Here is an 18,096-nt window from a genome sequence, read left to right on the forward strand (position 1 = left end):
TAATGTGAAAACTGAAAAGGATCTATCTTTCTTAAGTATCAGTCCAAGCAGCAAAAACTGGCAAGTGAGACAAAGAAATAGCAGGAGGTGGTCTCATTTGAACCGTTGGTGAGGGTAACCAAGATGTAACACTAGTACTAATGGGGTTCAATAACTTTGTTTCCATGGAGGGCTTTGGAAACAGAAGCGAGGGACCCGTTTTCTCAGGACTAGCCTCTCTTGAGCTGCTTAAACTGGTCACCAGCGAGGACGCGTTTGAAAAATGAGTCCCAATTTTGCTACACTCCTCCACCGAATCAATCCCAATGAGATCTTGTAGGGCCCCAGAGAATGCACTGTTTCTATAATTTCCGCAGTTCATTATTTTTTCCTCACTGCCATTTGACTGTTGCTGCTGTGAAGCTTGATTAAACAAAACCATTTTCCACTCTGGATTGTTTTCATTGCTGTTTCTACCTTCGACTATTTCCTCCTGGCTCTCACTTGTCATCACACTCTTGTTATTGTTTTTCATAGTGCACTCCCTCGCCTCGTTTCTTGGATCATTATCTTTATTTCTCCTTGCTAGCTCACCTGCGAGAAGATTAATACTCGCCATGATTCTCTCCACATCGTATCTTGAAATGTCAAAGTTCGTGACTGCATTTGCGCCGCGAAATTTGATTGCGGCTACATCGTATGCTTCTGCTGCTTCCTCCTGTGTGCCTGAAGGAAAAAATAAACACCCATTTAATTAAAAACTTTTTAAATGAAAAGGGCACTTCAAAAATTTCAGCTTTCCTTAAAACGTATTCTTGTGAAGATACCCTTTATCCTCTCTATCATATTTTATCACCGAGAGTAACAGCCTTAAAAAAAAGGTGGCACGTTGCATTCAAAGTTGCGGTATGGTCAGCCTTATAAAAGCACTAATAGTCACTGGTGTTTGGGAAAAGAGAGATTGCAATATATATCAAATAAAAGACTTACTGACAGTAATTTAGCATTAATTGTATCTAATACAAATGTTAATCTCACACACCCATTTTAATTAGGAATTGACAGTAATTTAGGACTTACTGAATGTCCCAAGGTATAGGTCCTTGTTCCCAGCAACTCTACCTATCCTTGCTTGCCATCTTCCGTGTTGGTGGTGCCTGCGTAACACAAAAAAGATGAAAACTTAACTTGATTTTTCCAAACAGAAATAATAAAAAGGAGGGTGGGGTTCAAGAGAACCACACGAACCTTGTGACCCCTCGGTATATTGAAGCACCCCTTGAAAATCCACTGCTTTTTCTGCAAAGCAAATAAATATTCTGTCATCATGATTATCACATAATAATTGGTAGCTTTTGCCCACATAATTGTTAATTATTCGATGTGTACCTTCGTAAATGTGCAACGTATTCCTGCCTGCTCATGCTCTTCATTTCTTCGAGTTGAACATGGTAATTTTCAATCTGCCAAAGCGAACCAAAAGAGAGTGTGATTCGAAGGAACAAAAGATTCGAATGAAGCAAGAACAGTTTCAAAAAACGAAATATACCGAAAAATTTATATGCGTGGAAGGTCCCCAGTACTTAAGAGCCGCGAGATCATAGGCTCTTGCAGCTTTCTCTTCCATATCGTAACCCCCTAAGATCAAAACCAAATTTGACCACGTAAAAATTAGAAACAGTAGCAAGAGTGTTAAAAAGGAAAAAATTTAAGTGAGGATGAGGAGTTACCCAAATATACTGCAACATGCAAAATTCGATTTAATCGTCAGGAGAGACAAAGATCAAAACATTGCACAAGTTAGTGGGCACATGTCAGATTAGGGACCAAAAATCTTTAATGGAGAAGAATACTTCCAAAAAAATAATAAAAATGTCAACCACTACCATTCTTTATTTCTCACTAACCTTGTCTTCCTTTCCTAGTCTGCCCTTCCTTCTTGCAACTATTATCCCACAAATGCGCTTCATACCTACCAGTCCATCTATGCCTATTGGAAAACAACCAAAGGGATTCAATAAACAATATTTATTATAAACAATAATAATAGACTAGACAAAGAAAACAACTTCAGTAAGAAATTACACAAATGAAGAAAGATTCAAAACTGACCTTGTGACACCTCTATACTGAGAGGTTCTCTGCCCAAATGTGTCAATAGATTTCCTGTGCACTGGTTGCTTTTGACCCAACTTTACATGCCCTCTCTTCTTTGCATCCACAGCCACAGAATCAGGCCCAGAAGGTGCAGTGACACAACTAGACTGAGAACCAGGACTCATCGATAAACTCAGTGACTGTAACTCGCCACACCCCACAGTTCCAAGAGACATGCCACTTCCTTCATTCCCCATTCCACAGTTCATTTCCTGCTCCAAAACCTGCTGATGAGTTGAATATTCCCTTGAAGCCATCCAGTTTTTCAAACTATCTTCTGTCATTTGAGGCATTAGGGAGCTGCAAACTGATGCGCGAGCTTCCTTCGTTGCTTCATCCTCCATCTGTGCTTGATACATCCCGTGGCAACCAAGTCCTGAGTAATAAGGGTGCGTTTGGACGTTCATATGCCCCTGTTGCCTGAAGGATTCTGAGAGAGTGACTCTGTTGGGTTGTGCCTGAGCATTTTGGGTGCTATAGTAGATGCTGTCTAGACTCAGAGCCATTGCATTTGCCCCTCTCTCGTGGCTCCCATATTCGTGAGTTCCCATAGTTGCACCACCAAGAAAGTCCTCCAATTTAGGCGTAGAATTCGGTGCCATCACTTCAATAATGCAACCAAAGTCACAGGGTAGTAGTTATAAAAGAAACATACATGACAAAAATAAAATAACTTCACAGAATACTATCTTATGGAGAAATAAAAAAACAAATAAAAATGAAAACGAAAGCCAACCTTGCGATTGTGATCTATTGAGAGCTTCCAAGATACAAAGTGACCCATCTGACTTGATAGGCATAACGGTAAGAGGAGAATGGAAGTTACCATTTCCCCCGACACCGTAACAGATTCCTGAGCTGGAAATGTGAGGGGAGGACATGTAGAACGTTGTCGGAACAGTGGGGTTGGGAATAGTGGCAGCTGAAGTAACCTCCATGTTCATGTGGGGTGAGAGAGAGAACCCCAACCAGTTATGATTGCTTCCATCATCGGTGTTACTCTCGTCCATGCCCTTCATCTTCCTGCTTTTGTTTTCTTTCTTTTTAGTCACCCGAAAAGGTTTGGAGTCGCTACACTGTGAAGAAGGAATGCAAGGCAATCATTGCTTGGCAAATAAAATAATGATGGTGTTGAACGAAGAAACACTCTTGCTTCCTCTGCTGAATAAGAAAACTTGGCTGTTGTTTAGTTGTTTTGCTACAACTATGCAAAGTAATTTTCTCCTCTACCAACCGAACTCATCCTTGTATGCGAGCTCACCAAAAATATGTCTCTCTCACGAAGGGAACAAAACTGGTCTCTTTAAACTAAGCAAAAGGAATGAATTCTCGGCAAGCGAAGATTGGGGAGCACCCACTTCATTCCATAGGGATCTGTGTAAATATCAATGAGAAAGACCGAGTTTTTGGTTTGCCTCCACACAAGAACTCTATCTCTCTCTTCTTTTTTCTCTTTTCGTAATTTCTTAAAAACTCTTTCTAGTTTCTACGAGTTACTATATTACTTCCTGGTTAAACCCTATCTTAAACCCAGAACGAGGGCGGAAGATAATGCAACAGGGAGATTCTCGAGAATAGTGAAGGGAAAAAGGAAAGAGGTGGAAATGTAAATGTGAGGAAGATATAACTATTTTGGTGAGGTTCTGAGCGTGTCTGTGTGTAAGAGCGTTGGAAACTTGAAAGCGTGTAAGGAGGTAGCTATGTAGCTGAATCTAGTGAGCATGACATGAAATGGGCAGTAGAGTGGGCTGGGAAGTGTGAAATGGGAAAGGATTCAGAATTGAGGATTCAGAACATGGATAACCAAAAACTCACAGCAAAACCCTTTTATTTACCAATTTAACTTTTACTGTGACAGACAACGTAGCTAGAGATAGATTTGACAGGAAGGACCTATCTGCCCATGCAGTCACTTCACACAGTACAATAACTCTAATCTCAAAAATTGTTTTATTTTAGTAAAGAAAAACTGCAGCAGTTTGGTTTTAATTTTTTTTTTTTTCTTTTTGGTTGGGTGGAAAGCTTTGAATAAATAATAATGAAAGAAAAAGGACAGATTAGTGATGCAGTGTTTGAGTGAGAGGGTGAATGGGTAACAACCCATCGCCCACTGTGGATATGGACAAAGAGAGGTTTATTTGGTGGGTCATTTCATCTGACCTCTTTCTGCTCACTATGCCACCCAATCTAAATTATCCTTAGCTGCTTTCTTCCTTCCACACTTCTCAATGTCAAAATTCCCACAACTACTCACAAACAAACACATTTCCATTCTTACTTTACTATACATACAATCTTTACATCAACTTCTCTTTAACTCTCTTACTTCACAAAACCAGATTAAATATATTTCACAACTCCATGCCTTACTATACCTTACTTTCCCTTTTGATGTTTCAAATTTATCCAAACAGATTGCAAAATATTTAATTACTATCCTTGTTTATTAACTTAATCATTCCTCTCACGATAAAGTTTAAAATTTAAAAACCAGACTTGTTTTGTGATAAAGAAAAAAAAAACAAAGGACGATAAATATTTAATTATTACTTTTGTAGAAAATATTGGAGAAAAAAATGTTACCATTAATATATTATTCTACAGAAAATAAATATTTAAAAGATGTACTATAGCATTTTTAAAAGAATACTATCTTTCTCATTCCTTCCTCTGAATAAAAATTTACTTATATACTTAAAAAGAATCTATCAAATGTGAGGATATATATTATTTTTAAGAGGGTTAAATATGTTTTTCGTCCCTTAAGTATCACACGATTTTGGTTTTAGTCCCTACTCGAAACTTTGATGGTTTTTAATCCTCGTAGTTTTGAAACTATTAGTATTACTCCTTCAAAATGGACGGCGTTAAGTTTTAGTAGACGTGGCAAACGGCGAAGCCACGTCATATGTCAGCTGTCGTGCCACGTTGATGGTTTCGTTTTTCAGGTTGAATCTAACTTCGTCATCTGCGGCCAACCAGAAGCTTCTTGTCTCTGCCCCCTCGTCCTCCAGCAGCACCGTGGCCAGGAATGCGCTAGCGTCGCCGTCCACGACAACCTCTTGATAGGCATCAACTCACCACTCTCCTCGAAATCTAAATAACTAAAACCATAAAACTGGACGCCAAATCTAAACTAATCCTTATGAAAAAAGTTCCCATCTTTCCCACCGTAGACGATCTGGATTAGTTCCCATCAACTCATCACTCTCGATTTATTCTATTATTGTCAGCTTCTACAACACCATGTAGATCTGAATCCATCCTCCATGTTTAGGGTTCGTCCTTTCACCTTCAGTTGCGATCGATTTTGTGTTGATGAATTCTGAGTATTTTTCTATAGACTCACAATGGTGATTGTGCAATTTGTTGACGCAGTCGCTGCAATTTCAAATTCCGTTACTTGTTTTGTTTCTGCAGATGGCAGGGGCGGAGAATAGCGATGGGAGCGGGAGTGAACGAGAATTAGCGGGAAATGGTAACAATGGGTTTTTGGAGTGTAGTGGTTCTGCTGGTAGTGAAGGGAACGACAGTGTTTCTTATGCGAACGTCTTGCGTTCGAGGAACAAATTTGCTGACGCTCTTGCTATCTACGAGCGTGTCTTAGAGAGCGATGGTGCAAATGTGGAGGCGCTCATTGGGAAAGGGATATGCCTTCAGATGCAAAATAAGGGAAGGCTTGCGTTTGAGAGATTTTTTGAGGCTATCAAGCTGGATCCTCAAAATGCTCATGCTCTCACACATTGCGACATTTTGTATAAGGACGATGGTCGCCTGGTGGAGGCTGCAGAGGTATGCCTACCTCTGTTTAATAACTTCGGTTGTTGAAATTGTTGCTTCGCCTTTTTCTTTTCTGTTGTATTGTTTCTTGAGAATGATCAACTGTTAGTAAGGCGGATGATGTCTTTTATCACAGCAAAATTTTCCTATTCTTTTCAGAGGTTGTATTTTTACTAGTCGGAATTCGAGGTTGTAAAAGGTTTATTTGTTGATTTCACGCCATCTCTGTTCACGCCATCTCTGTTCATATAAATCGCACCACTGCAACACAATCGCGACCTTGTCTCCACTTCCTCAGCCACACCGCACCGCCGTGAATTGTCGCGTCCCTCGCGTCTTCACCGTCAATCCGAATCGTCATCTTCATCGCAACCCCCCTTTCTTCGATCCGCGCTGGCCGTGATAGCTCCAAAGCTGAAATTGTGTGGTGGCGCGTCGCACCGCTGTCATGGCTCGACCTCCGTCGAGTTCGTCCCACCACCGCGCGAGATGCATCAACATCACAGAGAGTGCAGAGCGAGAACGAGAATGACGCCGTGAAAACCTAGATCTTTGCCGTCGTCAGGTGAGGGAGGAAGAACGAGAATGGCCACGTGAGTGTCAAATTCTTATTGGCCAGCAACGTGGCAGAGAGTGCAGAGCACAGCTGGGCATCGTCGTTTGTCACGTCTACTAAAACTTAACGCCGTCCATTTTTAAGGAGTAATACTAATAGTTTCAAAACTACGAGGATTAAAAACCATCAAAGTTTCGAGTAGGGACTAAAACCAAAATCGTGTGATACTTAAGGGACGAAAAACATATTTAACCCTTTTTAAAATTATTTACGTTTTAAATTAGCCACGACATTTTTACAAGATAAATTATACGCTACTTATAAAAATTATAACTAGGGTATATCTAATGTAGAAATAAAAATAAAGAAAATGAATACCCGTAGAAAGTATCGTACTTATGTATTCTGAAAGAATAAAAATTTTCTTTCTTTTTTATATGTAAACAAAATTCTTGTTTGATTATATAAAACAAATTTCTAGAAGAAAAAAATGTGTCCTTGTTATTAGTGTTTTTAACATATTTTTTCTCATTGTGTATAGTATAAGAATATTATACATATATTAAGAACAATGCTCAAATTTTACAATTTCCAAAGAGTTTTATTATAATAATAATATTTTGAATTAAAAATAAGGTAATTTAAACAAAAACACGTTAAAAAAATTAGGTACTATATCCTTTATTCATTAATTTGTTTTCTTTCAAGATTTTTTTTTACTCAATTAATTTTCATTATTTATTAAAGTTTTGACTAGTTTTAATATCTTCAAGGTATTTTATATTTTCTAATATTTTTATTTATATATTTTTTTGTACAGTTTTATTCAATAATATATTAAATTATTTGTAAGATGCACATTTAATTATTCATATTTTTTAACATGGTTGTTTGTTGTTTTTTAATGATATAGAATATTGTTTTAATAATTTTTATATTATTAAGTTTATTTTCTAATTCATTCTTGATAATAGTAATTTTAATATTATAATTGTGTAAAGACGTTTCACTTGTTATAAAATAATAATTTAATATAATTGTTATAATGTTTATATATATATATTTTAATTTGAACAATTTTTAATTTAATATTTTTTCTAAGTAAAATGATAATTTAATATAATTAACATAAAATTTAAATATATCTCAATTTGAACTTTTGTTATTTAATATTGTTTTATGTGAGATTTCGGTTAACTTTATCAACTTTGTTTTATTTCCAAAATTAATAAATATTTTAGTTTTTATGAAATTTTATTTATGTATAATCCGTATTTTTATATAATTATATTACTTTTATTCAATTATTATTTGGAATTGTGATTTAAGATTTATAAATTTTTGTTGTGATTATTTGTAAAAATTATTTAATTTATATTAAAATAGTAAGAAAGCATGTGCACATATACAATTATCATTTGAGAAGGAGGATAAAATTTTCTTTTAATACCTGTTGGGTATGAAAATAGATTTGGATATAAATTTTTACTTCGCATGTGAAAATATGATAAAGATACCCATCCAAGCCCTTGTGTCATTGTCATTTTTAATCATTTGAATCATATTACTCATTTTTAAGGTTAATTTTGCAAAATCATAACTATACGTTTTAAAAATATTTATTTTTAGCAAAGTACTTAATGTCAATTTAGTTGTTTTTTTATTGATTAATTAATATGATTTTTTCTAAATATTTAACTATTTATATGTCTCTCGTTCAATATTTCTAAAAAATTTGGATTACAAAATATGCTCAAATCCTATGAAATATCTACAGATAAATTTAAAAGATAAATATTTACATATAAACAGTCTTGAAATATTTTATTGTATAATAATAATAATCATATTGGTTGTATTTATTTTATTATTTAGTTGTGAAATTTTGGAACAATAAAAGAATATTTTTAAGATAAATATGTTTTTGTTTTTAGGATATTGGTTTAATGTGTTTAACTCGACGTGAATTTTTTGTTCATTAAACTATCAAAATAAACCTTTTCAATCTAAATTAATGTATAATTAAGACAAATTCATCAGGGTTGAATATGATAAAAATATACACTTAGGTCTCATATATCTTAGAATAAGCAAGAAAATGAATATTGATGACTAAATAATGGATTGGTATTTTTTGTCTTATATCTAAAATACTGTTTAACTTTTCTTAATACTTTTATAGTAAAATCTTGTGAGGTGTAATAAAATGTTAATGTGTAGTTAATATTGGAAGTCTTACATCGGCTAGATATAAGACCAAATTATAATATATAAGTGAGGTGCAAACCTCATCATGCAAATCGGTTTTGTGGGATTGATTTAGACTTAAACCCACTTTCTAAGATGGTATTAGAGTCATGATTAGAGTCTATCCTAGCGATATTTCTTATTTTTTGAACATTTTTATTTCATCCGTTGTCGGATCACCCAATGCAAGGATTTGTTATATAAATTTTCACATTTATTTTTTTTTTCTTTAAACAATAATTTTTATTTTATTTTTCGGATTTGAAGTTTTTATGTTATATTATTTGTGTATTATTGTGTTTATGTATATATATGTTGGTATAGTGATTTTTGAAAGTAAAAACGATATGTTTTTTTCAACAGTAATTCACTAATATTGTTAATTAATTTCACAAGTACATTTAATTCACTAATTTATTTCCAAAAGACATATCTTTGTGTTTTATTTTTGGTTTGTATATGAAGACAGAGTTGCACACGGTGAAAAGAAAAATAGAGAAGATGAAAATTGATTGAAGCGATTGTAAAAACATAAATTGCAATGAAAGAATCATACAGAATAAAACGAAAATTGAGAAAGAAAATAAACGGAATTATGGTATAGATCATAGATTTGTTATTTTTCATATTCGTGACATTATCAAATTTAAGTTATAACCACAATTTATCACTCATGCTGTATATTTGAATGATTAATATTTTTCCCTTTTTGTAATAATTAAATATAAAATAAAATTAAAGAAAAATTAAATAAATTGTAATAACTGTTTTAAAATTGTCCATACAGCGAGTTGTGTCCAATTTTCTGTGTTATCACATAAACAACTCTTTCAATCCAATTTTAATTCTTTATTGACTTCCAGAACAAACAAGCTTCTTTCAATGCTATCTTGCGGTGCTTTGATCTTTTTATTATCTTTTGTTAACTTGAACATTATTTCTTTCAGTTTTACTCGTCGATTACATCTAGATATATATGTGTGTTACATCATATTATTCTATTTGTTTCTTACCTCGATTCTCATTCAATGTCTCAATTTTTGAATGTCCATTTTTATAAAGTGAATGTATTTAATGAATAAAAAAAATTGCATATGTCAAAATTTATCACAAACTAGTCAGGAATCCGCCTACTTTGTTTTACATTTTTCTTAAAGACAAATTTAAAAGTAGAAAGCGATTATCTTTTGCTTCTCTATTACATGTCAACTGTTTTTTATTTAAACAAAATTATTAAATTTTCGCAAACGTATGCATGTTTCATCGAGCAAGTTTAAGATAAAAAAATAGAATACAATCGTGAACTTAGATAAAAATAAAAAAATAAAACAATATACAAAGATGAAAAACTCATCAATTCATTATCTTAAAAGTTTGAATAGACTAATAAACAAAAGTACGACCCACTCAAAGAACAGAAAATGTGGAAACTTAACAAAGTGTGGAAACTTAACAAATTAGAACATACATGGTTTGCTTTAGTTATATGATTTTTAAAACAGCTAAAATGTTTTGCCAGTACGTTTAGAATATATTTGTTTTAAAATAAAAGAGCGAAAAGAAAAATCTTGTAAGGTATTTGATGAAAGGAAAAGGAGCGTAGATGATTTCGTGTAATTGTATAAAAATCTTTTAAGAATTATAATTTTGTGGATAAGAATTTGGCCAACATTTTTTAAGATAAAAGTTTGGTTTTCGTGAGGTAGTTACAGAGTAGTGATGTTCTTCAAATAGACGGCTATGATCATATGTGAAAACGCTAAATTAACAGGGAAATTCTTTACTTTTGCCGTTTGTCTCTGTGTGTGTAGTCGACACCTACTTTAGACAAAAAGTGGAAAAGTAGGCCTCTGATAAACTCCCAAATATTCCAGGAATGATGACCAGAAGCTTTAGCTGCAAAATATTTTAATTTTAAAATTGCATTTCAATTACATGTCTTTGGTTTGTTTTCTATGAAACCAAAAGGAAAAGTATGCCATTATTCACACAAAGTAGGTAAATGCCCAAATTAATAGCAACAAACTAACACTGAACTTTTTTTCTACACAAAGAAATCCTTATAACAACACGAACACAAAGTTGTAAGTAAAAGACAGCACATGTCATAAATCATCGAAATCTCACAAATTAAGTGTTAAAAAATTTAAGCATATGACTAAATTACATATTAAATAAAAATATAAAATTCAACATTAAAAAAAAATTCATAAACCAATTATTTCCAAATTTTGTATTGCGAATAATCTCATGTCTTATTGATTGTATCTTTCAGAAATTGGAAAATCCAAATAAATTTAAATCACACGAGGAATACAAATAAACAAATTGAACATCATGTAAAAAAAAAACATAAAAACTTATTGTGTTAATTTTTTTACTGGAGATTATATCAAACATATCTTATTAATATTATATTTCTAGATGAATTTTTTTCTTAAAAGACTTGTGTAAGAATTGGTGACGTTATCGGGTGACTCTGAACACATGATTGATACACGTAAGCTTAAACTTTTTTTTTCACATCTGTCTTAAACCCAGTGTTTGATCAGAACAATAACATTAACTTATGCATGAATACAATATCAGTTCCACCCGCATGAAAACTCGTGTTTTTAACATGTCCACTGGAAAAAATATAATATAATTGCTCTGGAACCTTAATTTAGAACCTACAATTAAGCCTTTTGGGTCTCATTAAGTTCGTCACACCATATGCAACACTCCACATGGTACTATATATTAACGACTTAAAAAAAAACCAGGGTATATAGTTGGAAACTTTTTTAAGATTTCATGTATGTTGTTATTTTTTTATAAGTGAATGTAATTATATTTCATTGAAAGTGCTACATAAGCATAACTAAACTCCTTGTTTTTATGTTATAACATGAAACTTCTTCAATCTTTTGTTAAATTTAAATTATATTCTATAATCTTTTAAAGTTTTAAAACATTATATAGTGATATTACATCCAATTATATTTTTAAAATCTATAATTTATCACAAAGATATTATTTTGATTTTATCTTCTTTAAACAAGTTATTCAAAATAAAATGTTGAAATTAAATTGGTATGTAATCTCATAACATAATAGCAATAGGAGTAACACTAAATTCAACTAAAAATAGTCTCTGATATTATTTAAAGCATTGAAATTTATATTTAACTTGATATTAAAAGAAACTTCTAAATCAAGGTTTAAATGATTTTGTAGAGTGTATTTTAGTGCTATTTTTTTTTATCTTAGGTACATAGATGGTAAATTTTGGAAATTTTCATAAAATTAAATTTTTGAAAAATCTACATCCATTAAAAATAAAAAAAATTTATAAATATATAAACATACACAAATTTATTTATAGTATATAAATATAGTGTAAGAGCTTAATTCTCTTTGATGGAGTCTTTGACCTCTTTAATTTTTATACTTCTATCAATAAAATTTGTGCACCTATCAAATATTTTTGAAAATCTACTTTATAGTGAAAACTTTACATTAATAGTTTATTTTATAAGATTGATTAGTCCGTGGAATTAGTATTTGATTTTTATTATGTAATAAACAGTAGAGTAACCTATTTGATTCAAATAATATACATAATTTTGCGTTACTCTTCCTGCTATTCCGAAACAGGCAGCAATCTTGCAGGACACTTGATAATTGATCGATTTTTTCTTGTTTTCTATGTATTGTTATTTTGGTTGGTCAAAGCATCTCTTTTGCACCTTTTATTTAGGGTTAAGCTTTATTGCCAGGAATGAGGAAATGATGGTGTGTTTGTTGTATGCACCGCATATTTCCCATGCTGGTACAATGTTTTTTGCTCACATTGTGTTGCATGCAAGTTTTCGTTTCATGGTCGTGGAGACAATTTTTCAAAGGGGAATGATTTGGGTTTGAAAGGTAAGTCCCAATTTGCGAGGGAAAGAAAAGAAAAGAAAAAGATTAGGGTATGTGCGTGAGCACAGATGTGGGAATCATTCTTTGTGCTATTATAACGAAATCATCACGAAATCCATCAGAAATAAATTCACACACACATTCTCTTTCTCTCACTTTTGCCAAAACCCCTTTTGCAAAACGCTTTACGTGCTGCTATCCCAATTCATTTCTCTTCTTTCACTTTCACCAACCTTTTCAATTTGCAGCAAATGTGGTAGACTTGGTAGGTTGTGCCACACCGGTGCATTCCTGTAATTTCATTCATACCCTTTTACACTTTCGTCCTTTCCTTGTCTTCGTCAAAAAACCAAAAAGATTAACAAAATGCAAGGACAAAAAGATGCCGACTCTCTTTTTTTTTTTTCTGGTTTTCTGGGTGAAATAAATAAATTTTAAGTATGTGTTATAATGCAATTTTCCTTTTGAACCCTCCGAACCCAGAACAAAGATAACCCCAAAAGTGGTATGCGTGTTTAATGCTAATGATGGTGACAAAGATATATTTTTGAAGTATGTGTGAGGATTTGTGAAATTTTCATGCTTTCCCTGTCACAAGATTTATAGAAGGAGTAAAAGTTAACAAGACAAAATTGAAAACACTGTTCAGATGCACAGAACAGGCGAAGCATGCATACGGAAAATGTTGCAGTCACAATAATGAAGAATTCAAAGGACAGATATTCCCATGTCATTGATCAACAACATTATTTGATAAATAAACCACATCATAACTTTCAATTCAATATTCAAATTCCAAGTTAGATATCAAATTTACGACCAACTTTACTTCGTTACCTACTGCACATCTTTTCTTCACCAAGGAGACTGACACCGCCACTCTCACTCACAGGCACTACACATAATAAATATATATAATGCAATTGATTAATTTTATATAAAAATATGATTTTAAAAGGACAAAACTGCATTTTAACTTTTCAATCCAGGATTGCGTTAGTCGATCAAACTAATATAATATCCTATGACATTACTGAATAGAAATCAGATCTATATTATTAAAAAGTGTTTTTATATTTAGTATTTAATCAATAAAATTGACTTTAAAAAAAAAGAGATACTGAATATCTATGAAAATACAAATAACGTTGAGAGGCCCAGCCCAAAGGATTGCATGTAAAATCATTTATGAAGAAGAGTAAATGAGAATCACGTGAGATCAGAAAATCCAAAGCATCGTGGCAGAACAGAAGCTAAGGAGAGACTACGTGTAATATAACAGAAGAGAAAAAAAAAGACAAAAATTGGATTATGATATCAGTGATGGGTAGCAATCTAAGTGCAGCCTCTGCTACAATATTTGCTCACAGCAATTTGGTTTAATTTTACATAAACCAAAAATATATTTAACTAAAAAGAAAATATAGTAAACTTTAAGAGTGCGTTTTTTTGGGTATATTTGGAAGAGATGATTTGAATGAATTTGAGTAAATTTGAGAGTAATTTTTTAGTGGATTTGTAGTTAATCGATAGTGGATTTGGAAGTAAAGTTTGTGAGAATTAATGTAGGATTTGATTGATGTAATAGATTTTTGAAATTAGTTTAATTGGTAAAAAATAATGATTACTAAAATGCCCCTAGGTATAAAAGTATTATAAAATATTATTTTGTAATGTTATATTTAATCGTAAAAATGTTTATGAAGAGAAAAAAATTATGAATATTTTATAAAACTAATGGTGAAAAATTATAAAAGCACAATGCATTTGCTGAGTACTATTTAAATGAAACCCAATACGTTAATACATATTTTATTCAATGCTTCTGAAATTATAAAATTATTAGAGGGACATAGACGAGTTTTCATCCCAAATCGTCTCAAATCTTTTCAAAACTGGGAGATAAAAAAAACAATAATACGCGCAAATCATTTATGATCTCTACTTTTCCATCCTCGCAAAATCTTTCTTGCAAATCGGCGACTACAGTAAATCAAACCCCACCGAACATAGGGTAAGAAATTAATTGAATTGGCTATGAATTATTTAAATTTAATATAGTATAAGATTATCCATAATGATAAAATAAGATTTACATAAAATGAATAGAATAGAAGTAGAAGCATAGAAAAGTGTGTGGTGAAGGTCAACTGTGGCGTGGGTTTTTTAGCCGTGTGATTTGACAATTGACACCGCAACACAAACCTCTTTTTGGCGACGGCTAATGCCAGACCTCATTTCATGCATTTAATATTTTTCTCTTTAACGTTACTCATATTAATTACTTCTGTTATGTTACGTTGCGTGTGCAACGCCAATGGCTTTTTTCCACTTTTTATTAAAAATAATATTCTAACACACTTGTTTTCTAAGAGATTATATACCAGTGTGGACAGTTAAAAAATAACACAAATCGTATACCACCAATAAGCTAGTTAAACCAGTTTACAAACTCTCAGAAAATTGACTTTACAAAAGTTTATTAGTATATTAAAAAACCGGCACGTGAAAATTTCATATCAAAATTTACTTTCATTTTTTTCATTATATTTTTCTTTAAAAGAATTATACGTTTTTTTTTTTCTATTTTTCGTTCAGATATAATGATAATCCTAACGGTTTTGAATTCAAATGGATTTTAATTTTCTTAGACTCAATATAATAAAGTTATCATCCGAAAGCAATATGTATATGTATGCCTTCTGAAAATACGTGTGATGATTTGAGGAGTACATTATAAAAGCATATGAACTTCTTCAGAATTGTATAGTAATCTAGAGTCTTGTTTTAGGATGGAGAGTGAGCAAGAGAACTTTACATTGGTAAATGATGGGTGCAGGAAGTAATTAGCATTGATATAATGGCTGAGAAAGTGACCCAATGCTTCTTCTCGCACCTCCTTGTTTTTCTTCTTACATTTGCCCTGAATTTAGAAACTTGAAAGAGAATAAAACTTGAGCGATATCCCTGTTTTTTTTTTTTTTTTTGTGAAATACATCATTGAGAATATATTTCTTAACCTTTTTTTTCTAAATGCACTTTGGAACATATTTTTAAATCAGGAAATATATTTTAGAATGTACGTTTCAAAAAAAGTAAATTCTGGATTATGTAATGTCAAAAGTATTTTTAGATTTAGAAACGTTTCCAGAATATATTTTTTGAATACATTTTAGAATGTATTTTCATATTTTTGGATATGAAAATATGTACTGAAATATACATTCCAGTATATATGTTTTAAATACATTTGAGAATATGTATTTTTAAATATATTTTTAGAACAGAAATACTATTCAAATTACATAATTTGGAATTTCATTAAAAAACGAGGCGTAGAGGAAAATTTTACGCTTTTTATATAATTTTAAAAAAGGATAATTTGGGTTTTATAAGTTTTTGGTGATGCAATAAAAAAAAAGTGCAAGAAGATAAAATGTTACAACTTTTTCAGTCATCTTGACCTTAGAGCTTGACACATACTATCTGACCATAACAAGCGGAGGAGACTCTTTGTGCAATTATCACTTCCCTTTTGATATCAAATACAACAAATTAAAAATATTATCTTTTCTACTTATCAAAGTTAAATATTCATTCCTCTTTACTACATAGATTGACCCAAAAATTTGTTTTTCATGCACTTGTCCTATCTAATAACGATTCATCTTTTGTAAAATTTAAAATAGGAATTATGTTAATACAGATCATAGACTTTTGTTCTAACCATTTTAATCTGTGGAGTAATTTATTAAAACTTTATAATCAAAGACTTGCAATATCTCACTCCCAATATATAATACAGCTAAGGCCCTGGATATTAAACCCTACCTTAAAAAATGAATACGAGATTTATTAAATATCGCGTCGTATAAAAAAATTGTCTTATCGTTACCAAAATATATATTTTAAATACAAGTCTTATATGATCATTTTCCCAATAATTTGTATCACTAAAATTATTAAAAAATTAGACCTTTGAAATTTTTAGTTGAATTTGCAACCATAAATAATTATTTCGTCAAAAAATTGATTTTAAATATATATAAATATATATCTAACTTTTTTAACCATCCAGTCAATTTTAATTTTTTCCTTTTTAACTTTAAGAATACATTTTTTTTCTTCATTTTTCATATAAATTTCTGAAAAGATCAAATACAGTATTCACTCTACATTTTCCTTCCTTGCGTTAAACGAAACCCTAAAATTATAATGAAGCACATATCTTCCATATGTTTTTCTTTTCTCGTCACCTTGTGTAGAAGTCCTTTGTGAGTTTTCCTAACAAGAACTATTTGAGCAGACTGCATTAAAGCTAAAAAGCATATAAACATCATGTGGACAATGCATGAAAGGATGGTAAATTCTCTCCTAGCACTGCCATCCTATCACAAACAACCTAATCTAACTCAAAATAGTTCAGTCTCATTGAACATCAAAATTCAAAGGCTTTGTTTACGCCGAAGTTTTATATAAACCTCACCTTAACTAGCCTCAATAACCAATTTTAACAGTTTTAGATTACAAATAGAGGCATTGTTGAGGGAAATTAAATATTATAGCATACAATTGTAAGTAGAATATGCATAACAGTTTACTTCTACTGGACACATTATTACTACTAGCAATTCTACAATAAATAGAGATTATATTAAATTTTAAAAGAAATAAATTTTGACCTGTACCGGGACATCCTTAGGTGCCCATTTCACTTTTCTTTTCCCGATTATTACCTCGAAAAGATTTACATAATAAAATGCAGTCCACGGCTGTGTAACCGAGTGGCGAAAACAGTTAAGAGGTCTGCAACTGCTTCTTTCCCAGCCGGTCCAGGGTTTCCAAAGGCCTAATTCAGCTCAATCTTTTCAAATCATATAACGCCATAGGTCATAGTTATGTTTGAGATCCAAATAAAAAAAAAATTATAGAATTAGAGAATTACACATTTTTTACCCTGGAGGAAAAACGGATTTTTGCCTAACTGACAAATATCAATATTTTTAAAAAAAGTACAGTGGTACTCAATTTTCCAAATAAATAGGAGCATCCCTTGAAGCATTCATATAAAATATTGTGGAGACTAAATATTAAACCATCTGTTTTCAAACAACCGGTCATCAGCATTCTATGCAAAAATAGACTAACATGAACATGAACTCAACAAAATAAAGGCACACAGAAGAAGCCGATAACCTAGAAAGCCCAGTTATATGCATGTAAAATAAGCATTAACACATATACACACACACACACACAATAACCTAGAAAGCCTAGTTATATATATATATATATATATATATATATATATATATATATATCCTACCTTGAATGGTGTAATAACTAGCGCTATCTATGAAGGAAAAATAACACCATGCTGATTAACACAAATATATGAACGAAAAACGGCAACTAAAAAGTCAATCAAATAATGAAAAAAATACGCATTTCAACAAAGGGGAACAAAAAAA

The 18,096-nt window shown here is 31.7% G+C and overlaps 1 protein-coding gene across 1 annotated transcript; it reads right to left on the bottom strand.

The window, feature by feature from the left end:
* Positions 1 to 3,944, bottom strand: LOC124829730 (AP2-like ethylene-responsive transcription factor ANT). The gene is made up of 9 exons (XM_047303296.2): positions 2,873 to 3,944; positions 2,092 to 2,740; positions 1,887 to 1,969; positions 1,710 to 1,718; positions 1,529 to 1,617; positions 1,369 to 1,442; positions 1,228 to 1,278; positions 1,060 to 1,136; positions 1 to 705 (listed from the first exon to the last, which is right to left on the bottom strand). Exons 1-9 carry the CDS (start codon positions 3,153 to 3,155, stop codon positions 32 to 34), a joined length of 1,989 nt encoding a protein of 662 aa, XP_047159252.1. The 5' UTR covers positions 3,156 to 3,944; the 3' UTR covers positions 1 to 31.
* Positions 3,945 to 18,096: the final 14,152 nt, after the last annotated feature.

Source organism: Vigna umbellata, chromosome 2 (genome assembly GCF_029865625.1).
Source record: "Vigna umbellata cultivar VRB3 chromosome 2, Vumbellata_1.0, whole genome shotgun sequence".
Classification (NCBI taxonomy): domain Eukaryota; kingdom Viridiplantae; phylum Streptophyta; class Magnoliopsida; order Fabales; family Fabaceae; genus Vigna; species Vigna umbellata.

Excerpts from the sequence above, each read along its gene's own strand:
- LOC124829730 (XM_047303296.2), bottom strand. The coding sequence starts at position 3,155 with ATGAAGGGCATGGACGAGAGTAACACCGATGATGGAAGCAATCATAAC. Across the intron at positions 2,741-2,872 it reads CAATAGATCACAATCGCAAG|TGATGGCACCGAATTCTACG; the intron begins GTTGGCTTTCGT and ends GCATTATTGAAG. Across the intron at positions 1,970-2,091 it reads CAGTATAGAGGTGTCACAAG|GCATAGATGGACTGGTAGGT; the intron begins GTCAGTTTTGAA and ends GTTTTCCAATAG.